Source organism: Symphalangus syndactylus, chromosome 14, assembly GCF_028878055.3.
Source record: "Symphalangus syndactylus isolate Jambi chromosome 14, NHGRI_mSymSyn1-v2.1_pri, whole genome shotgun sequence".
NCBI lineage: Eukaryota > Metazoa > Chordata > Mammalia > Primates > Hylobatidae > Symphalangus > Symphalangus syndactylus.
The window spans coordinates 39278722-39302597 of record NC_072436.2 but is presented as its reverse complement, the minus strand read 5'-3'; the positions used below and the strand labels follow the sequence as shown (position 1 = coordinate 39302597).

General features: G+C 39.6%; 1 protein-coding gene across 1 annotated transcript in view; it reads right to left on the bottom strand.

Annotated features, from left to right (window-relative positions):
* The window catches only part of ACOXL (acyl-CoA oxidase like), a 373858-nt gene that overhangs the window by 121474 nt on the left and 228508 nt on the right, over positions 1-23876 (bottom strand). The window contains 2 exon segments of the mRNA XM_055240922.2: positions 11917-12028; positions 20672-20781. Of these exon segments, the coding sequence (XP_055096897.1) occupies positions 11917-12028; positions 20672-20781 (222 nt within the window).

Genomic DNA, 23876 nt, shown 5'->3' with positions numbered 1-23876 from the left:
TGAAGGAGCTCTCAATGTTAACGCTTGGAACAATTTGAGCAAGAAAATAAATAAATCATAATATTGGATTGTAACCCAAAGCATAAAATAAATATCTGTGACTGCATGCTGATATAAATCATAATTAATTGAATAAATAAATAACTGGAGGAGAAGAGACAACTCTTGCTTCCCATTAATAAAGTGGTAAGAATGAGGAAAATAGAAAATCCCCACTAGGCAAACACCACAGTATTAATTGTTTCCAAAAAGATCCACTGATGGATACTAAAAATAATAGGTAAAAGTTTGAGGAAAAATAGGGTATCTGCATATTGAAGTATCAGTCCCATCTTTGCCCTTGGTGACTGTATTGCCTTGAAGAAACCATTAGCTTTCTTGATCCTAGGTTGCCTATCTGTAAATGAGTGGGTTGCACTATGTGACTCCCAGGGTCTCTTCCAGCTCTCATACTCCCATAGGAGTGGCTGTACTTTCCACGTAATTATCAGGAGTGTAACTTCTTCTTCCTTTTCCTTATCTTTGCTTCCCCTTCCTTCTTTCCTTTCCATTCTCTTCCACAACAGGATTCCCTAGGAAGAGAATTTAAGGATGCTCTCTATAAGAAAAAAGATGGAGAAAGAAGTGAAGGAAAAAGAGAAAATGCAATTCCTAGTATTAACTGGTGTCTGGGTTGTTAGGCAGTAGAAAAGAGAGAAAGACAGCCAGGTGCGGTGGCTCATACCTGTAATCCCAGCACTTTGGGAGGCTGAGGACGGCAGATCACTTGAGGTCAGGAGTTTGAGACCAGCCTGATCAACATAGCAAAATCTCATCTCTACTAAAAATACAAAAATTAGCCAGGCACGGTGGCGCACGCCTGTAATCCTAGCTACTTGAGAAGCTGAGGCAAGAGAATAGCTTGTACCTAGGAGGTGGAGGTTGCAGTGAGCCATGCTCGCGCCACTGCACTCCAGCCTGGGTGACAGAGTGAGACTTCATCTCAAAAAAGAAAAAAAATAAAGAAAGAAAGAGGGAAACAACACAAAACGAGACAAGAACATTCCTACAACCAGCCACAACAAAGAGGGAAGTGCCAAGCTAAGGCTTGGGAACACTGTACTTCTGGGAGGTGGCTACAATTGGCCTTAGATGCTCCTGCTTGTACACTCCTAGGTCTCCCTAGACCACCAGCTATCCCTTCCTGAACCACCACGCATAGCTTCCTACGATATTGTCCTTTCCCTATCTCTGGAGTTTCAGTGTTTTAAGCCTGATCTCTCACTGAGTAATGGGAATATGTTTCCCCTGTACAGGACTTTCAAGCCCCAGTGAGCAAAGACGGAGCCTCACTTATACACGAGGTGACCTTTGCACAGGCAGCCATTGATGCTCTGAAGATACAAAGAGAGCCCCTCCATCAGGTCATCTTCCTAACTCAACTCAACCACAGGAGTAAGAAGATGCATCAAGCTCAATGCAAACTATGAGCTCAGAAAATCTGGTTACTAATTTTATTTCCTGTCTTTGATGATGTGTCTCTGGAATAAAGCTCTTGATATTTCTGTGTCATGAGATTGCTGTAAAACATCTGTCATTCAGACCACTGTATTGGTTTTTAAAAACGTAACACAGAGTGGCTTCTATCACTCTCCATTCCCTGTCCCTACCCTCAATGTCTCAGAGCAGTACAAACCGACCAGCACTGGATTTTCTCTGTTTGGGTCCATCATCAATGGCATTTCCGAGTTCCTCCAGATCTATGAGCTACCACCTGACCAAAGCTATTGGATCAAGATCCCTGATTGGTGGACATCCTATTGGTGATTTTCCAAGGCACTTGATACGTGTGTGCCACCAATCACCAACACAGACAGCTTGCATTTTCCACAGAAGAGAACTAAGGTGAGACTCCAGACCCCAAGCAGGTGACCTGAGCAAAGATACTGTCGGTCTAAAACTATAACAGAATAGGTGGCATCTGTTAGAAAGACAGGCTTTACAAAAGTACTGTGGTTTATTATGTTTTAAATATCTAAGTTAAGAGGTTTAAAGTCAAACACACACAAGAGTAGTCAGGTTGCACACTGACCACAACAATAAAAACTGTGGGCGGCAGTCATTTTTCTATAAAGGAAGCTCTAGAAAGTTATGTTTCTAATAATCTTATTTCCAGCCTCTACCAATTCTCCATCCAAACCTCTAAATCTGAATAAGGAAAAATAACTTAGAGCAGTTGTTTCCAAAGAATTTACTGCCCCTGGATTTTGAGGATCATTAATAATGTTCATTTGCAAAAGACTTGCCTTTTGCTTGGGACTCAGCCTGGCAGTGTGATGGAGGGTAACCTGTATCAGATTTTGAAAGTTAGTCTTTCCCAGGTGAGTCTTATACACCCTGAAGTGGGGGGCACCACTAGTGTGGTGGGAGAATGTCACATGTGATGAGAGATAAAACAGGAATCAGCCCTTGGAGAATTAGAACTATTTTAAGTCCATCTGTATTCTCATCCTTCCATTTGCCCAATTTCTGTTAGGTACATTCGAAAATAAACAGGAATCTGCTAAACAGATTGATTACTGAGAATCTATCTTTTTCTCCATATACTTACATCATAGAACTACAAAAGACACTACCAGAATTGGTATTTCCATGCCATGAGATTGTTGTAAAACATCTGCCATTCAGGCCACTGTATTGGTTTCTAAAAACCTAACAAACACAGAGTGGCTGCTATCACTCTCCGTTCTCTGTCCCGACCCTCAAAGTCTCCAAGCATTATAAGCCGACCAGCAATGGATTTTCTCTGTCTGGTTTCATTATCAATGGCATTTCCAAGTTCCTCTAGATCTAGCAGCTACCACCTGACCAAAGCTATTGGATCAAGATCCCTGATTGGTGGACATCCTATTGGTCCCTTTCCTATTGGTTCCTGGATGACAAGCCATTGTTTATTGGTTTATTTTTTCTTCCCACTGATGTCGAAATCATGCAGCAACTGTGATGACGAGTTGTTTGCAACAAGATTTTGGAAAACTGGAGAGTGGAGCAAGCAAGGGAAGCTAGGGGGCTGGACTCCTTCCATGGCCACCGACACATTGAAGGAAGGGCATTTCCTGGCTCCATTTTAAGTGAAATTCTGGCTACACCAAGCAGGGGAATGCATTATCAAATGATTGCAAAGGCTTATTCTTTCATGAGAACTCAGTGGCCTTCTCGACTCTCCTACTCTGACTGTGAATTGCTGGCCCTTCTCACTTGCTCCGGGGTGAGGGGCAGATGGGCTTCCCATGTGCTTAGAAGGGTTGGCCAAGCATCTCTAAAGTAAAAATGTGCTTTTGAAGAAAATTAAAGACCATTACTAAGAAGCTGAGAAGAAAAGCAGGGTTCTGAAAAAACCCACTTGTGGTTTTGCCTTTTTAATTTAAAGATTCTGAACTAAATCACAGGGTTATTTTTGGAAGATCTCAGAATTCTAGATGAAATCACCCTCTCTTGGACACTGTCCAAAGACTATTGCCCAGATTCTGTTTGGGTCAGATGTTCAGAATGCTAAACAGAATCATTTTATGTCAAGATACACCAAACTAATGCAGGTAGACATGAGCCAATATACAGCTAGCTGAGCAAAAAGCTGGGCCAAAAATACAAACTAAAATGCAGAGGTCCGTATTCTTTCCTCTAAGTTTGTAGGTTTTGCCTTAATTTAGCATATCTTTTATTTTGCCTTGGGCTAAAATCACAGGTGGACTTATCTTAAGACAAGAGCATATTTTCAAAATCTTTGTGGTCTTCCCCTGCTAGGCCCTAGAAAACTATCTGTGCTTAATGAATATTTATTTGAATCGACCATAAAAATGGTTACATTAATGGTGGTAACCAAGATATTTAACACGAGTGCAAGGTTTATAATTTTTAGTGATTTTTAAAATACACTTTATCTTAATACATCCTTGTAACAAATTTGCATCATAACCTACTCTTGTTTTCCCAAATTATAGATGTGAGAACTGAAGCTTGGAAGTGGTAAAAGCTAGTTCTGTGATTCTTTTTTTTTTTTTTTTTTTTGAGACAGAGTCTCGCCCTGTCGCCCAGGCTGGAGTGCAGTGGTGCGATCTCGGCTCACTGCAACTTCCGCCTCCTGGGTTCAAGCAATTCTCTTGCCTCAGCCTCCCAAGTAGCTGGGATTACAGGTGCACACCACCATGCCTGGCTAATTTTTTTTTTTAATCTTTAGTAGACATGGGGTTTCACCATGTTGGCCAGGCTGCTTCGAACTCCTGACCTCGTGATCCACCCGCCTCGGCCTCCTAAAGTGCTGGGATTACAGGTGTGAGCCACTGCGCCTGGCCTAGTCCTGTGATTCTAAAACCCTTGTATTTTGTTCACCACCCCACATGCCTAACGTTTATTTTATGTTTGGGAGACATACTCATGTGTGTGTAAATGTTTTCTTCTCTTGAAAACAGAAAATACACACAGGAAAAAAATGAATGATTTGGTCTCTGACAGAGAACAACTATAAGCAGAAAATACTTCTGAATATTTAAGAAGTACCAGAGAGCTTCTAATATCATGCTGAAAATAAAATTAAAGATAGATATTTTACAATGGACCTATTTTTGTAATATGGATTGAACATCCTAAATCCAAAAATATGAAATCCGAAATGCTTCAAAATCCAAAAGTTTTTGAGCACTGACATGATGCTCAAAGAAAATGTTCATTAGAGCATTTTGGATTTCAGATTTTCAGATTTGAGATGCTCACAAGTATGATGCAAATATTCCAAAGTCAGAAAAAATCTGCAATTGGAAACACTTCTTGTCCCAAGCATTTAACCTGTATTAATAAAATAAAAAATATGGAGGGTAGGGGGAATGGGAAAAAAATAAAACGAAAATATGAAAAGAAGATGATAGACTCCTAAACCCTAACAGTAAAAACTTAGAAAGTTGGAGAAATAAAATGTTAGTGGAGAAATGTGGACCCTAACACCATGCTGGAAAAGTACAATTGAGTTCAATATTTATAAAGAACAATTTTGTAGTATGTAAAGTCTGAAAGCCATACTGTTAAGAATGTTCATTATGACATTGTCCATATAACTAAAAACACAGAAGCATCAGAACCTCATGCAATCAGGTTTTTATTGACATAGAAAGATAGCTACATTATATTATTAAATGGAAATATTAGTTGAAAAATATTGTAATTCCTCTTTATATTTTGCTTCAAAAATGTGTATATCAATGCCAAAACCTTTGAACAGTTTTTTTGTTGTTGTTTTTGGATGCTACATTCATTATCTATTGCTATGTAACAAATTATCCCCAAATTTAGCATCTTAAAACAAAAAAAATATTATCATGTCACACAGTCTATGAGGGTTAGGAACCTGGGCATATCTCAGTTGCATGGTTGGCTCAGATTCTCTCATTAGATGACAGTCAAGTTGTTGGCCGTCTGTCCCAGGCTTGCAGTCTCTGAAGCTTTGGTTAGGGCTACAGGAAATGCTTCCAAGTGCATTCATAAGTTTCAGTTATTTGCAACATGGGCTGCTCATGACATGGCTTCCAGAGAGAGAGAGAGAAAGACAGAGAGAGAGATAGAGACTAAGACAATTTCAACGATATAATGTGGGCACTCTATGAGGGTGTGACTACAGGAGGCAGGGATCATTGAAGACTGTCTTGGAGCTTGGCTATCAGAGCACATCGTAATCATCCTTCATGATTCACATTCCTCTAAAAACATACAGCTTCCAAGGCCCACAAAAGTTTCACCTCATTACGGCATCAGCTCACAGTCCAGAATCCCCTCATCTAAATTCAGTCTAGGTGCAAATAAGGCTCCTCAGGTGTTATTCCTTAAGTATAGATCCTCTCCATTTGAAGGCTGTCAACTAAGCAGACAAGTTATCTGTCCTCTAATATATAATGGTGGAACGGGACAGGATAACTGTTATATCTACTCTTACTCCAAAAGGAGGAGAATGGGAATAATGTAGGAATCAGTGGTCCATATAAATTCTGACATCCAGCTGAGCAAATGTTGGAAGTTCCTTAATAAGGGCACAGTCCTATGCACACCGAGGCGGTTTGATTCTCTGTGACCCTTGGCTCCACCCTCTGGGTTCTTGCTTCTTCCCTCTGAGGCATCCTGACTTTTTAATGAAAGGAGCACTTGTTTGTAGCTAGGTTTTTTTTGTTTTTTGTTTTGTTTTGTTTTGTTTTTCTCCACTTGTTCCCTGATTGTAGAAGCTTAGTGGCTCTATTCATTTTGTATTGTCTCTGTACCTTTCAGCACAAGCTGAAAGATCTTTGGCTGACATAATTCTCTTAGAAACTTTGTGCATTTCCTGTGAATCTTTGGGGAGGTTTATTCCATTAGACAAAAGCCACACCCACAAATCTCTTTGACATAGGCCCTTGGGGGTGTTGAGAAGGCTGACAGAGGATGCCCTCAAGCTTCCTAGAAGCTTTATTGTGTAATTGAGAGAGTCTGACAGACATACTTGTAAACTCAGAAGGTCTTTTGCATGACTCAAGACTTACCTTTAATCTTTCTCAGTTCTTAAAGAATTTTACAGACAAGTCCTGGGCTTCATCCTTAGATTATGCATTTCTGGGAGGGTCTGGGATTATACTTTTGCTCTGAAGCCATTTTAATTTTTTAATTTTAGCACTGTCTGCTGCTATGGTTAAACTGTGTCTTCCAAAAGGACATGTTGAAGTACTAACCCCTGGTACCTGTGAATGTGACCTTATTTGGAAATAGGGTCTTTGCAGAGGTAATCAAGTTAAAATGAGGTAATTAGGGTGGGTCCTGATCCAATATGACTAGTGCCCTGATAAGCAGAAGAGACAACAGAGACTTATGGGGAGATATCATGGGTATGTCATGTGATGACAGACGGGGAGCCTGGAGAGATGCAGCTGCAAGCGAAGGACTATCAAGGATTGCCAGTAGCAACCAGAAGCCAGAAATGGCAAGGAAGGATTCTACCCAGGGTCTCAGAGGGGGCAGGGCCCTGCTGCCAGCATGATTTCAGGTTTCTGGCCTCCAAAGTTGTGAGAAAATAAATCTCTGTTGTTTTAAGCCACCTAGTCTGTGGTGGTTTGTCACAGAAGCCCTAAGAAATGAACACATTGACCATATGAAGAGCTCAGGGATCTTCAAAACCATATTAACTGCCAGGTCTCGCATATTAAAAGCTCTTTCCTTGAGATTCTCTTTCTCTTCTTGCACATCACTAAAAGCCGCAATAAAAAGGTAGGCAGCACCTTCAACTTGCAGGATGGACATCTCCTTTGCTAGATCACTTCATTGATTGGGTACATTTTCTACTTTCCACATAACTTCAGGCAACAGTGTTGCTACAGCTATGCTACTATGTAACAAGGATCCCCCTCCTCCAGTTTCCAATAATTTTTACCTCATTTTCCTACAAGTCCTCACCCACAGGTTAAGACCATAAAGGCTTCTGGTAATAATCTCATCAAGGTATTTTAGGCTTCTGCTAGGATTCTTCTCACAGCTCACTGCACAGGTGCAAAGCCACACTCCCATTGAGGCTTTTGTTATGTCAGCACCCAACTTTTGGGTGCCCAAATCTGGATTAGGTATCTGCTGCTGTGCAACAACCTGCCCCAAACCTAGTGGATTACAGCACCAAGTGTTCATTATGCACACCGTTTCTGAAGCCTGGGAATCCAGAAGCTGCTTGACGGTGTGGTTCCGGCTCAGGGACTCTCATGAGGTTGCAGCAAGTGTTGACTGTCCCATGTTTGCAGTCTCTGAAACTGTGACTGGAGTTGCAGGGTACACTTCCAAGGTTACTCATGTGGTTGTGGGCAGGAAGCTTCAGTTCCTTGCCACCTGGGCCTCCCCATAGGGCATTCTTATGACATAGTTTTGCCCAGAGTGATTACAGATAGAGAGAGAGAGTGCAACAGAGTGACCAAGATGGAAGTCATAACATATTTTATCTGGAAGCAACATGCCATTATATCTGCTATATGTCACATAGACCAACTCTGGTACAGCATGGGAGAAGACACTCAAGGCTGTGACCATCAGGAGGTGGGATTCTTGGGGGTCCATCTTGGAGGACAAAATGTATTTGGCACATACAGGCTCATGGTTATGAGGTCATCATTTTGCCTTTCTGGTTAATGCTTTGGATAAGATTAATATTGCCAACTGCTAGTGGCTGGACTGTGTCTCTCTAAATTCAAACATTGATGTCCCAACTCCTAGTACCTCAGGATGTGATCATATTTAGAGATGGGAGTCTTGAAAGAGGTGATTCAGTTAAAATGAAGCTGTAGAGTGGGGCCCTAATGCAATATGACAGTATTCTTATAAGAAGAAGGACACCAGGGGTGTGGGTGCATGGATGGATGGCCATGAGAGGTAGCAAGGGGGGCAGCCATTACAAGCCAAGGAGAGAGGCTCAAAGAAAACCAACCCTTCAGGAACCTTGATCTTGAACTTTCAGCCCCCAGAACTGTGAGAAAATAAATTTCTGTTGTTTAAGGCACTCCGTCTGTGGTACTTTGTCATGGCAGCCCCAGCTAACTAATATAACAATCTTTTGAGAGATACCTGAAAATATCTTGCTGTTTCCCAACACACATTTACTCATTGTTTACTTCTGAAAATCTTTTAAAATATCATTTTTTGTTTTGATATGTATAGTTATACATCAATGCATATAATTAGATTTGTTTCTATACACAATGTGTAATCTAATCTAATCTGAGAGTCTGTGCTTTTACTAGGAGGATTGAAACCTCTTTCATTTCATATTATAGCCCATTTTAAATCTAATCCCCCACTTTCCAGAGGTGGGAGCTGGAGGGATTTAAGGCTCTCTAGGATGAAAATGTATCAAAAGCTGCCTCTCCACTGCTTAAGGGATCATATTGTAATGGAAATGTTGTTTTCAAGGAATTACCAGATCAACTCAGTTCAAGATCAAAGCATTAATCTTCTGGGGCCAGAGAGAGGGGTCTTGAATTGAGCCAAATTAGAAGAGACAAAGGGGATATCACAATTAATGGGAAACAGATTTAGGGAAGCAATCCTGGAGAAATTCTCAAACCAAGGAGCAATTCGCAGTGGGAACTTTTTAAACAGCTCTCCTGGCCTTGGGGTGGGTTCACTTAAAGGAGCCGCACTGGAGTGTCTTTGAGTCTCCTAAGAACATGCTTTCTGATTTGTTCTTTGCTTTGCTCTGATTACACAAACTTCTGACCACTTGTTTATCTTCACTGCTTTGTCTGCTGCAGTGATTTGGAAAACAAGCATTCTGTGTTCAGTAGTTATGTTAGCTTTCAATTTAATAAAACATATATTTTAACCTATGTTTCTCTAATTACTAAAGTCAGAACAAAACAAGGTCTTTTGCTTACCCTGTAATTAATGTAAGAAATTCAGTATGTTTTTACTTTGTCTTTCATCTTATCTTAAAAAATAGTATAGACTATTACAGAACCAGTTTATCAAGTTTTTTAAAAAATCATGTTTTTTTCCAAAAAAAAAAAATATTTTTAACTTCCGTATTATTTTTTGAGACAGGGTCTCTCTCTGTTGCCCAGGCTAGAGTGCAGTGGTGTGATCTTGGCTCACTGCAACCACTGCCTCCCAGGGTCAAGAGATTGTCCTGCCTCAGCCTCCTCAGTAGCTGGTACTACAGGAATGTGCTGCCACACCTGGCTAATTTCTTTGTATTTTTTGTAGAGATGGGGTTTTGCCATGTTGCCCAGGCTGGTCTCCTGACCTCAAGCAATCTGCCTGCCCCGGCCTCCCGAAGTGCTAGAATTGCAGGCATGAGCCACCACGCCCAGCCAATTTCGTGACTATTTTTTAAAAACATATAGTATTGGCTTCACAGGGACCGCCAATCCTTTTATATCTTGACTTCCTTATTTTAAAGTTATTCATTTTGATTCTTTTTTGTGTCCTATGGAGTAAATTTTAAGATAACTTTTTAAGGAAGGCTATATTAGTGAAATTGCTTCTGATTCTTAGATATCTAAAAATATCTTTCCATTGCCTGTACTCAGGGATTAAATTTGGCTTGGAATAGTATGCTTAGATCATGAGGTTTCCTCTTTAGAGGAGTACTTATTACTCCATTTAGAGCTAGTGAATGATAGCAGCTAGCCTAATTTTTTCTGTTTTTGAGTAAACTATTATTTTCTGTCTTGTTGCTCACATTCTGTTCTCTTTATTCTAGATCTTTCATCTATGTCCAACTATAAGTCTTTTTTTCCATTAGCATAATGGAAACGAAGGAAATTCTTTTTCTACTATGTTTATGATTATTATTTCTGCTCCTTTTGTCCCAGCACTTCCAGGAATATTTGTTATCCATAGGTTAGATTTCTATCATTTCACTCCTCTTCTGTTTTCTTCTCTTACCGTTTTGTCTTTAGCCTTTTCTTCTACAGTCTTCGAAAACAGTTTACAGATTGCATTTTCTCCCTTGTTAATTCTGCTCTTCACCACAACTGTAGCCTTTTTCCTTTTGGATATATCCATCTCTTATTTTGGCTGGCTCCATGTTTGATATGTGGAGGATATGTGGAGTGATTTAAACCCATCTGAATGCGTTCGTGGGGTCTGGCAGAGCCTCACCTCAGATCTATGACTGGGGGAGAAATTGATTCACACAGTTCCTAGCCTGGCTTCCTGCAGGTTCTCATCCAGTGTGGCTTTGTTCCACGAGGGTGGATCTTGGCTGCTTTCTGCTTCCGGGCACTTCTGTTTCCAAAGCATTTCCTAAGAGAATACCAATTTCCATGTACCATCCATCCTCTTCCCTTCTACCCCTGCTGTGTTGTACTAGGAGACATGACCTTGAAATTCATATAAAAAGGGGTGAACTGGAGGGGGAAAATTGCAGGAATCCAATTCTGGCTGGCTTGGAACCTAATTCCCATGCAGAAGGAGAGAAGCAACCTGGACTCTGGTTATGGCAGCCCTGAGCCCCTGGCCTGGACATAGAGTAGGAACAGTAAAGCTTTCTCCTGGGGTTCCATTGGCTATTCTGCGCTGGATCAGAAGATGAAACAGATATTGCTAGGGTGGACAGTGATCCCTCAAACTAACCCCACTGGCACTGTACTTGGTGGAAATTTCCTCTAGATTTCTATCAATGCTGACACAAGGTTTTATGCTTCTGCAGAGCTTCATAGGTATTTTAATAGGAGATAGAATGCATCTTAGACTAACCCAATGTTAATTTTTACATATGCCTGAGGCAGTTCCCCTCCCTGTCTTAGAGAACAATGTACTCTTTACACACATAAAACAATGATTTTTCAACTTTGATAAGAGCTGAAAATTACACCACTTATCAACTCCCATGGCAGCCACATGATGCCTGCAGGTGGAATTCTTTTTTTTTTTTTTTTTTTTTTTTTTTTGAGATGGAGTCTCGCTTTGTCGCCCAGGCTGGAGTGCAGTGGCACAATCTCGGCTCACTGCAAGCTCCGCCTCCCGGGTTCACACCATTCTCCTGCCTCAGCCTCTCCGAGTAGCTGGGACTACAGGCGCCCGCCACCATGCCCGGCTAATTTTTTTTTGTATTTTTAGTAGAGACGGGGTTTCACCGTGGTCTCGATCTCCTGACCTCGTGATCCGCCCGCCTCGGCCTCCCAAAGTGCTGGGATTACAAGCGTGAGCCACCGCGCCCGGCCTCCTGCAGGTGGAATTCTACAAGATGACATAAAGCGGATTAAACAGAAGCAGCCTGGCCTCTAGAGCAAGCAACGGTGTCATGCAAAATGGCCTGTAGGAACTCTAGCCGCTTCCAGGAGCTTGTCATTAAGCTGACTCATCCTCTACTATCTACAGATAGTTCACCAGCAAGGATATCCCTTAAACACATGTCAAAAGGAAAAATATAACACAGTGTATCTTTACCTTATAATAAATTCTGGCCACCAAACCCTGCTGAAGAACCCTTTCACGAAATTTCACTGCTTTGAATAGAAAGGTGAGATCATCGACTGTGTCCATGTTAAATGCCAGGAAACTGAAAGAAAATCACAGTGACCATCATTATTATTTTGGCCTCACCAAGAATTTCATTTGAAAGAAATAGAGTGGGTTTGTTTTTCAAAAATATTTTTTTCTAAAGAAAAATGGTGTCAATAGACATAATCTCCTTATCCCATCTCTCATTGACTGTATTCATAATTCTTTTCAGTAATCTTAGCTCTAGTTTATTCTAGGTGGTTGTCCTTGTGGTATAGAGATGATTTGGTTTCCTAATTTTTCCACTTACTATGGTATTATCAGTAGTGCTCAATATTTTACATAGTCTTTCTTAGTTAATAGCAATATAATTTCTGTCAAGTATAATCAACCATCATATATCTCTTTTTTTTTTTTTTTTTTTTGAGACAGAGTCTCACTCTGTTTCCCAGGCTGGAGTGCAGTGGCAAGATCTCGGCTCACTGCAACCTCCACCACCTGGGTTCAAGTGATTATCATGCCTCAGCTTCCTGAGTAGCAGGGATTACAGGCATGTGCCACTGTGCCTGGCTAATTTTTGTATTTTTAGTAGAGACAGGGTTTCACCATATTGGCCAGGCTGGTCTTGAACTGCTGACCTCAAGTGATCTGCCCACCTCAGCCTCCCAAAGTGCTGGGATTACAGGCATGAGCCACTGTGCCTGGCCCCAATTATACAATTCTGTCAAGTGAGTTTATAATAATAACTCAACCACTATACAGCTCTATCAAGTGAGTTTATAATAATAACCACTGCTGGGCATTTATTATAATTATTATAATTGGATATTAATAATCAAATATATCTGTTACAAAATATTTATCAATGAATAATACTTATTAAATATATTATATATCAGGAATTGTGCTCATTATCTGCTGTGAATTACTCAATTTTCTCGATAATTCTAGAATACTATAATTATCCAATGTAGAGTTCAGGAAACTGAGGCTCAGCAAGATTTGGTAACTTGCTCAAGGTCACACAGGCAGAACTCAGTCAAGCTCAGGTTTTGTTGGGGAACATCAGCATTTAAAGCAAGAGGCACCCCAGAGGGAAGTAGGAGGGCTGTGCGCAAGCACAGGGGAGGGTGTGCTACAGAGATGGTGGCTTTCTTCAGCAGGCAGCAATTCCCATCTTTCCCATTTGGCAAATGAGGAAACTGAGGCACAGAGGAGTTAAGAGATGTAAGCACAGACTCAAAACAACCAAGTTCACAATTAAAAGCTCGTGAGCTTTTCATCATGAAATTCTGTATTTCATGCCAATTTTATGGCCCCACCATGAACCTTTAGATAACCTAGACAAACAGGGGAAGGGTTAATTCACACTTAGGATTTCCTATAGCACAGCCACCTCTTGCACTCCCCTTTCCCCACTTCCTGAGGAAGTAAGTTATCATAAGACTCAAATAACTTAAATTCATATTAACTAAAAATAAAAAACCCAAGTGGCTGTTCTTGCTTAATCAGAAGGCACGAGAGAAACGTTAAGGGGCAATTGATGCAGTGCTTTTGAGATGCCAAGTGCTGAATTAATAGTCACCCTCCATTTAGACAGGGAAGAGGAAAGTATTTACATGCCAATTACCGGGACATTTAAAAGATGTCAATGTTTATTCTGAATCTGGGCTTTAAGAAGTTTGGGTTTCTGCCTCAGTCTATTTAATGAAAGATGTAAAAAGCTTTCATATATTATTGAAAAGTATGTTTTAGTCATTCCAGGGGCTGGTATTGGAAATTAGCTTCCCTGGAATTCAGACTGTAGAACATGTTTGTCCACCTGAGATTGTGAACTGCATGTGCTGCAGGAAGGGGATCTCACCCACTCGCTGAGTCATGTGAGTCACATGTCATGTAGGTCTAGGAGCCTGCCCAGTGCAATAGAGTGTGCAGACTTTCTTTAAAAATAGAAACATTGCTAAAGGCAACCTCCTTGTAACTATGTATTTTACAAGAAGATCCAAATGACTCTATTTTTAAATAAAGTTTAAATTAAATTAAAATATGTATCATTAGACATCAGGGAAATGCAAACGGAAACCATGGTGAGGTAGCATTATACATCTACCAGAATGACTATAATTAAGTGCACTTAATTGCCGAGGATCTGGAGAAACCAGAACTCTCATGCTTGCTGATGGGAGTGTAAAATGGTGAAATCTCTTTGCAAAATGTTGTCACAGTTTCTGATAAAACTAAATGAACACATACCCTATGATCTAGCAGTTTCACTCCTAATTGCCTAAGAGAAATAAAAACATATGTTCACAAAATAGGTTATATAAGAATGCTCATAGCAGTTCTACTCACAGAAGTGAAAAACGGCAAACATCCCAGGTGTCTATTCATCCATAAGAGAATGATTCTACTATATCCATAAAGTAAAATACTACAATGATGAAAAGAAACAAACTAATACACACAACAACATGGGTGAATGTCAAAAAGTATTATGGCAATTTCACGAGGCAGCTACAAAAGAGTACATACTGCCTGGTTCTGTTTATGTGAAGTTCTAGTACAGAAAAACTAATCTGTGGTGGGAAAATATCAGAAGAGTGGCTGTATCTGGGTAGTGAGATTGACCAAGAAGGGGCACGAAAGAACTTTCTGGAGTGATGATCTATATCTTAATATGAGTTTGGTTACATAGATTTATGCATTTGTCAAAACTCAGTAAATGTACACTTCAGATTTGTGAATTTTATTGTATGTAAATTCTACATAAGAAGAACTATAACTAAATATGTAACTGTAGTTAATGACGCTCATGCTAAATTATTTAGAAATGTGCTGATGTCTACAGTTTATTTTGAAATGGATCAAAAAGAGAAGGTGAATGGATGGGTGAGTTCCATACATAGATCCATAGATATGATAGTGATATGGCAGGTACAGTAATAGGTTAATAGAATCTCCATGGTTTGTACATAAATGCTTCCTGTAAAATTATTTCAACTTTGCTGAATATTTGTAAATTTTACAGCATAATGTAGAAAAACATGTTGGGTGCAAAGCAAAATCTTGACTTTCCTGGACATCTACCACCACCTCCTAAAGGTCCTCAGGCTGATGAAAGTGGGAGGGCCCCCAGTGGCAGGCTACCATGCAGGAGGGAGAGAGACAGCCCTTGCAGGGACAAGCCAGAGCTGAATGGGGCTATCTGCAGAGCCAGGTACAACCCCCTTTCAGAGCCACTTCCTTCCAGGGCTCCTCTCCCTGCCATGCTCCATCTGCCTTACCTGGTCCCATGGAGGCTTTTCAGTACCATGACTGACTCCTCCCAGGCCGAAATGAGGGGTAGTTACTGTGCGGACAAATGGGTGCCCACTGGAGGGATTTAAGGGTACCAGGAAGTTCTCAGCCCATCTTTCCTCAGGTCCCCACCTGCTCAAGAGTACTTTTCTCAGGGCTGTCACTATGCCTACCATCCTACTGCTCTCGGAGTGCAGACTCCATGAAGGCAGAGCCCCAGTAATTGCTGATCACCAAAGCTTAGAGAAGTGCCCGGTACACAGTGAGTGCTGAAAACACGTTGATGACAAAGGCTTTCCTTCATATAAAGTCAGAGTAAGTAAAGTTTCGGGATTTAAGTAGATAAACACAGGGACTGAATCAGTAAAACCTAGATGTGTGGGAGAGAGATGTATACTGTTTTGGAGGTTAATAACTGAGACAAAAATAAATGGACTGGAACTTTCGAAATATTTACATTTGGAATATTGCCTTTGGCACATCTCAACTCTGTGCTGGAAAATGTGCTAGGGATATAGATTTGCATATGGGTGAGAGCGTGTCATGCTTCCAAAACGATGGAAACAAGCCCTGCTCTGCTATCTGAAAAAGAAATGAAAGGGCAGATGATTTGCGGCCAGTTGGGGAACAAGTTTCCTGCAAGGATGGAACTGATTCTGGTGGGGAGTTGTACTATTCTTTCAACTCCTTAATATGTTGGACAATTTTCAAACTAATACATTGGAGGAAAAAGCTATCCATACTATAAACTTCCTACTCAAGAGCTAGAAATATTAGGAAGACCCACTAACTCTAGAGTATGAAGACAAATGGAGACATTAAAACTAAGAGGGACTCCAGTGAAACAGTCCTAACATGTAGGAGCTCATGTTTTCAAGCTTTAAGACGGACCACAGTTTGAATAAACAGGGTCCTGAGCAGCAATAAAAAAAGAGAAAAAAAGACAGATTACAGATTTCTCAATTTCATGTCATCCCAATGGCTATAAAGAATCCCAGGCCATCATTTACTGTGTTTTCCATATGTTTAATCAGGATGGTGAGATTCTATTTTCTAATGAATAGTTTCCTTAGAAACTAGTTCAATACTTTTGGTTTGAGGGACCAATAATATCATTCCAAAAAAAAAAAAAATTAAAAAATACACAAAAGAAAAAAGCATAATAAGCTCTCTAAAAGTATAATATAGGAGACAATACATTCATGAGCATAAATCGATGAAATAGAAAACAAAGATATGACAGAAAGGATAAAAGGGAAAAATTAGTTGTTTGAAAAATAACAATAAACCAGTCAAACATCTGATGAGACTGAGTAACAACAACAAAGAAAGGAGAAAGCACAAGATGGCATTTTAGGAATAACAAATGAGACACAACTACAGATCTAGCAGAAGTTAAAAAGGTAATGATAGAATAGTACACATAAAAACTTACACCAATAAAATCAAAACCAAAGAATGAATTCGTAGAGAAATGCAATTTACTTAAACTGACATGAAAAGAAAAGCCTAGTCTTTAAACAATTAAGCTAATTAGTTTACTCGCCAAGCCCAGATTATTTTCAAATTTGATGAATTATTCAAATTCTTTCACAGAATAAGAAACCACTCCCCCCAAAATAACTCTATGAGAGCTATAAAACTTTGACATAAATCTAAATCAGGGATGTACAAGAATGGAAAACTATAAATACACAATCTCCTCCCCCTAAAAAATACCAACAAGCCAAATCCAGGAAAATATAAATATGATAATACAGCATAACAAAATTGAGTGTTTCTTAAGCATGCAAAGGTAGTTTAACATTAGATGATCTGCAAAAATTATTCACCAAACTAACAAAATGAAGAAGAAATATATGATCATTTCAACAGATGCAGAAAAATATCATTTGATAAAATTAATCTGGTAATGACAAAAATACATTTAAAATGTATAAGCTTCTTTAGGAAGTAAAGTGTGTCTATCAAAAACTTCAGCACTCCAGCCTGGAAGACAGCATAAGATCCTGTCTCTAACATAATAAATAAAATCAGCAATAAGACAAAAGAACACCTTGTAAGATGGCTTCTATTCAAACTGTGTTGGTGGTCCTAGCTCTTGCTGTGAGACATGAAAAGAATAAAATAAATAACAGTTAGAAAGGAAGAAATAAAAATTTATAATTTGAAAATTAGTATCTATGGAAAAGACCTCCAAAGAATCTACAGACACATTTAAAAGAAATTTCTTTACAGTCAGATTTATAAACAAAAGCCATGTGCATGTATAATAAATCATTAACTATAAAAATCATAATTTAAAAATATTCTTTTAACAACAAAATTATAAAGTAACTAGTAATAAATCTATGAAAGGATATACTATGTATGGAAAAAATTATACAACCCTGAAGGACACTTTGAAGATGAAAATCTTTGAGAGGAAGACCTGCTTTATAAATATGTCAATTTCCTGCAAATCTATAGATTTAATATATTTTCAAAGAAACTTTCAGCAGGTTTGCAGGCCTGTGGTAAAATACAAATAACAAAACATTTACCATTTTAACTTTATTTATTTATTTTTTTGAGACGAAGTTTCACTCTTGTTGCCCAGCCTGGAGTGCAATGGCGCAATCTCGGCTCACTGCAACCTCCACTTCCCGGGTTCAAGCAATTCTCCTGCCTCAGCCTCCCAAGTAGCTGGGATTACAGGCATGCACCACCACGCCTGGCTAATTTTATGTTCTTAGTAGAGACAGGGTTTCACCATGTTGCCCAGGCTGGTCTCAAACTCCTGACCTCAGGTGATCCACCCGTCTCAGCCTCCCAAAGTGCTGATACATGCATGAGCCACTGCGCCCAGCCCATTTTAACTATTTGTAAGTGTACAGCTCAGTGGTATTAAGTACGTTCACACTGTTGTACAACCATTACCACTATTCATCTCCACAACGTTTTCATCTTCCCAAACTGAAACTCTGTACCTATGAAACAATAACTACCCATTCTCTCCTCTTCTTAGCCCCTGGGAACCAATAGTCTACTTTCTATCTCTACAAATTTGACTACTCTAGGTATGTCACGTAAGTACAATCCTACAATATTCATCCTTTGTTTTATTTCTAAGAAACTTCACAAACTGATTACAAAACTTACATGAAATGGCCAAAGATCCTGAACAGCCAACCCAATTCTGAATGACATTTCTGACATAATAATATAATATAATACTATAGTAATATTTTATTATAAAGCCAGAATAATTATAACAGTGTATGGTTGGATCAAAAATATACAAAGAGACTAGGAACAAAATAGCCCCAAGACAAACTCTCAAATAGATGGAGATTTAATAAATGCCAAAGAGAACTTGCAGGTTACTAGGAAAGAATGTCCAATTCAGTAAATGGTGCCAGAACAACTGACCGTCCCCAAAGGAGAAAAATAAAATGAGATCCCTTCCTCAAACCATACACAAAAATGTGTATGGATTCAATAATTAAATGTAAAAGGTGAGACTTTCAAACTTTCAAAGATATAGATTTCATGACCTCAGAATAGATAATGCAGCAAAAGTGTTGGATATAAAAGATTGATAAGTTCGACTATAATTAATGAATTTATCTCAACCAAAAGATACGATAAAGAAAACGTAAGACAAGCCACAAACATAGAAAAGATAATTATAGCATTTATAACAACAAAGGATAAAGAGCCCTTAAAAATCAATAAGAACAAGACACACACACACACATACACACACACACACACACACACAATAAAAATAGGCAAAAAACATGAACAGGCATTTCACATAGGAAGAAATACAAATGGCAAACAGACATGTGAAATCATGCTCATCCTTAATAGTAATCGAGAAAATTCAGTTTAAAGTAAGGGTGAGAGATCATTTCTTATATTGTATTGACAAAAATTAAGAAGTCTGATAGTACCAAGTGTTGGTGAGAACAGAATAAGGCCCCACAAGATACATGCTACGAATGGGGGTGTAAATTTATACAACCACCTTGAAAAATAATTTGTCTCTATCTAGTAAAGTTGAACATTACTCCATAGCACAGCAATTCCATTCCTAGGTAATAGATACCGAAGGGGAGTGTTTTTCAAACAACAGATTGCAAATAACTAAAAGGTCATAAAATCAGTTTAAGGGTTGGGGTCAGTATTTTTTTTAAGCAGGGTCTCACTCTGTTGCCCAGGTTGGAATGCAGTGGCATGATCTCAGCTGACTGCAACCTCTGCCTCCCAGGCTCAAGCGATCCTCCTGCCTCAGCCTCCCAAGCAGCTGGGACCACAGTCATGGGCCACCATGCCTGGCTAATTTTTGTATTATTTTTGTAGAGACAGGGGTCTCACCATATTGCCCAGGCTGGTCTCGAACTCCTGAGCTTGAGCAATTCTTCTATCCTGTCCTCCCAAAGTGCTAGGATCACAGGCGTGAGCCACCATGTCTGGCTGAAATCAATATTCTGCTAAGATCAGTATTCTTTAAAAATAAAATTTAAAAATATCAGAGAGCATCATCAGTAATAAATAGGGAGGTAGCCACTGCTCCAGGAACTGTTTGCTTCAGTTGCATCTGAAGTGGAGGTCCTATGGATATATGGGTGTCCATGGTGATTTAAAGTGTATTTCTTATTCTAAGTAATGTCAACTAAGTTTGAAAGCCCTATAAAAACTCTTGTGTACATCCCCCAGAAAACATGTACAGGGTTTTTCACAACAGCATCATGGAAAATATCAAAAAACCATACACAACCCAAATGTCCAAGATATCAGAGATGAGAATGGGTAAGTACAGTGTGGCATATACACAGGATGGAATATTACAGAATATTGTGAAGAGGAGTTCTGCACCTATACTTAACAATTTGAATGATTCTAAGAAACAAAATACTGAGTGAAAACAAAGTTACAAAATGCTACATATATTATGCTTTACTTATAAAGCTAACAGACAATCCTGAAAGATCAATACAAACAACCAAAAGCACGGATGTTGAAGCCAGACTGTCTGGGTTCAAATCTCACCTCTGCCACTCACTAGCCATGTAATCTTGAGCAAGGTACTTAACCTCTGTGCCTCAGTTTCCTCATCTGTGAAATGGAAATAAGAACTTACCTCATGGGGTTTTTAGGATTAAAACCTATAAACTGCTTGGAACAGTGAACATGAAATAAAGAAGGAACTCAAGGAGAAAGAACAGAATGAGCAATGTTTTAGTTTTTAAGTTGGTAGTGAGTGTATGAGCATTAATTTTACATATGCACAGATTTCTTGCATATAGCAAATACTAAAAATTTCAAGCAAGACTGAGTTATGCCAAGGCTGTATGAACTCAGGCTTCATGATAACCCACTGAAGGCAGATGATGACGATGGCCTGGGTAACACGTACCTGGTTCTCAGCTTGTCCCTCACAGATTCAGCCCAGTTTTGGAGCAGGCCAAAGAGTGGTTTTTCTTCATACTCTTTGGTGTATTGGGCCAGCAGTTCCCACCCCACAACCTGTGCAAAGAGTTTATCACTGATCAGTCTCAGCAGTGTAAAAAATGACAGTATCTTTAATACTGCAACCCAATAAGATCTATTTGTCACTTAGCAAACTCCTTGGAAGGAATCAAACACAAGACCTGATTCTTACAAGGGCCTCTATTTCCCCAAGGCAAATGTGGGACATTTATCACACCATCCCCCATCCTCCCCTGTGGCCAACTTCACTAACTACTTACTGCTTGCTCTCCCTTCTTGCCTGTATCAGTCTCTAACACTGGTCCTGGGACCAACTGTTTTAGCTGACACTTTAGTAAAACCTGCTTGCCTTCCGTGGACCAGATGGCTGGTCCGTTCTCTTTTTCACCCCTGACATTCTCTGGTCAATTAGACCTTTGGGGAATAGTATTGAAATGCACAAATAAAACAATCTCTATCCTCTACTTCAATCTCTATCTTCTACTTCAGCAGCTTTAAAGTTATAATTTGGGCCTAAAATACTGCATGCTCTTCTGTGGTGGTTCAAAGAAGATGTCCATGGCTAGCCTGATGCAGAAACTCAGCTGATGGTTAGCAACAACCACTAGAATGTGAATGAGGCCACCTTGGGCCAGCGTGCCCCCACTCAGCCCCGACATGGTGCTACCACAGCATGAGTGAGCCCAGGGAAGACCAGCAGAGCAGCAGAAAAACCACGTCGTGTGAGCTTAGCCCAAACTGCTGACCTACAGGATCATGAGCTAACAAATTGTTGTCTCAAAGCACTAAGTTTTGGGGTGGTTTGTTAGAAATCAATAGATAGCGATTCATTCTCTTTCAACTATCAGTTTAAGAATATTTCTTCTTTGCTTTATATGCATGCATGTTTTTATATAGATTATATAAAATGTTACGTTTGCTTTCACCCAACAGTATCTCATAAATGACATTTTTGATTTGCACTGTTATGTAGAATTCTATTTGTTTATTTACTAACCGTATACTTTTGTTTTGATAAATCATAGCTAACTAAACATTTCCATTTGGTTGGATACTTAGGTTGTTTCCAGTTTTACATTGTCATAATAACCTTGATAGCAATATAAGCAGACAAATAGCATAGTCATATTTTGTATTATTACCTGCGAATAAATCCCCATGAACTTGATTGATACAGAGGCTCTTAAAGAGGGCCACTCTGCCAATAAGAGGGATACTGAAAACTTTCAAGGCATTTTTGCCTGGGGAAGTTTTATTGGCATTGGTGGGCAGAGCCAGGTATGAAATGCATGGGACCATCTCAACCAACAGAGGTCTGTGCCATACCCCATGTTCTGTCAGATGCCATGTGGTAAAATACATCCAGGCAGTTAAGAGCCCTGAACTTAGTTATACCAAAGCTTTCGGGTTTTCCAAATCCCAGGTCTATGGAAGAATTAAACTCCCCTGTTCCCTTGAAATTAGAGGTGCTTTAGGCCAGTACACAAGTGACACCGCCTCCTCTCCTTTCCCATCACCATGGCAACCTGCAATGCTCCCAGGTGTGACTGCTCCATAAGCCTGGGCATCTGCATTCGAGGCTGACACAGTAATTCTGAGTATAGACGCAGGCATTTTATGTCTTGCTGTGTTCATGTTTACTTTGTCATTAAATAAATATATTTATTATATAAATAACTTTCCTTTGGTTTCCTTAAGTATTGTCTTGTATTCTTGCAATTATGTCTCCAGATAGGTTATGTGATCCGTGATTTCATTCAGGATAGTAAAGGGAGTGTTACAGAATATTCATTGTCAAAAAGAGGGCATTAGGTCCAGTGAGATTGAGAATCACTGCATTATGGGTCAAAGAACATGTACATTTTTATGGCTGCTGCTATATAAAATAAGTGTGAGAATCAAACCCTGCCAGGATCTGGAAAAGTGGGGAAAATAAAATGACTTTAACTAGAATTCAAATTGAAATGATAAAGCAATCCAGTTCCATTTCACTAACGCAATACCAGGATTAAGATTTAACTTTGTTTTTGCTAATCTATAAAATTTATGATGGCTGTAACTCTATCTCACTCTTGCTGCAGAAGCAATGTCATTCCAAGTATGAACAAATTGCTTTCTCTGATTCCCACTCCCACAGCTTTCCCTTACTCTATTTTTCTCCATAGCATTTATGGCTACCTGGTGCTACAGACCACAGCTTGTTTACTGGCTTGCTGTCTTCCGGCAGCCTGGAAAGCAACTGCCAGGCGTCAGAGTGTGTCCATCCCTGTGCCATCGGACAACGTACTAGACAGAGCCCAGAGGCAAGGACTCGCCCTTGAGCGAATGAATAAGTACATTCCCTTCCTGTTCTCCCTATCTCATCCAATACGTCCAATTCCTTGATAATCTCCTTTATCTTCTGCCACTATTTCCACTTTTTCCACTTAAGCAACTAAAATTGGGTAGAACTAACTCACTCTAACTAGGATTACAATTAGAATGATACAATAATCAAGTTCAGGTGCTAAACTTAAGAAAGACAAGGGAGATAAATTTGGTTCTGGCTAACATCACAAAAGCAGATTACTCACTTTGGATCTTTGCTCCTTTCCTAGGTCATGAGACAAGGAAACGTGATTTTAAAAATGAGTTTATTTTCTGCTGTTGATGCCCCCTTGGTGAAAGATTAAGAGATTGAAGCTATCAGCTACCATGGGATTTGGGCATTACAGTCTCTAGGTCCAGTACTTTTATAAATTACCAGGCAGAGGCAAAGAGAGATCAGTCACCACCTAGACTGAGTGTGCAATGAAGATGTGCTTGTTTGACCTCATAGAGGTGTTCCTGAATATATTATAATATACTGTGTAGTATATATGTGTGTGTGTGTGTATATATATATATATATATAATTTTTAACTCTATTTAAAAATAATTGTAGACTCACAGAAGTTGCAAAGTTAAAAGCGCATAGAATGATTCTCTCCAGCCAACACCCAGATTCCCCTAAAAAGTGATTTGTTGGCCAGGCGCAGTGGCGCACGCCTGTAATCCCGGCACTTTGGGAGTCCAAGGTGGGTGGATCACCTGAGGTCAGGAGTTCGAGACCAGCCTAGCCAACATAGTGAAACCCCATCTCTACCAAAAAC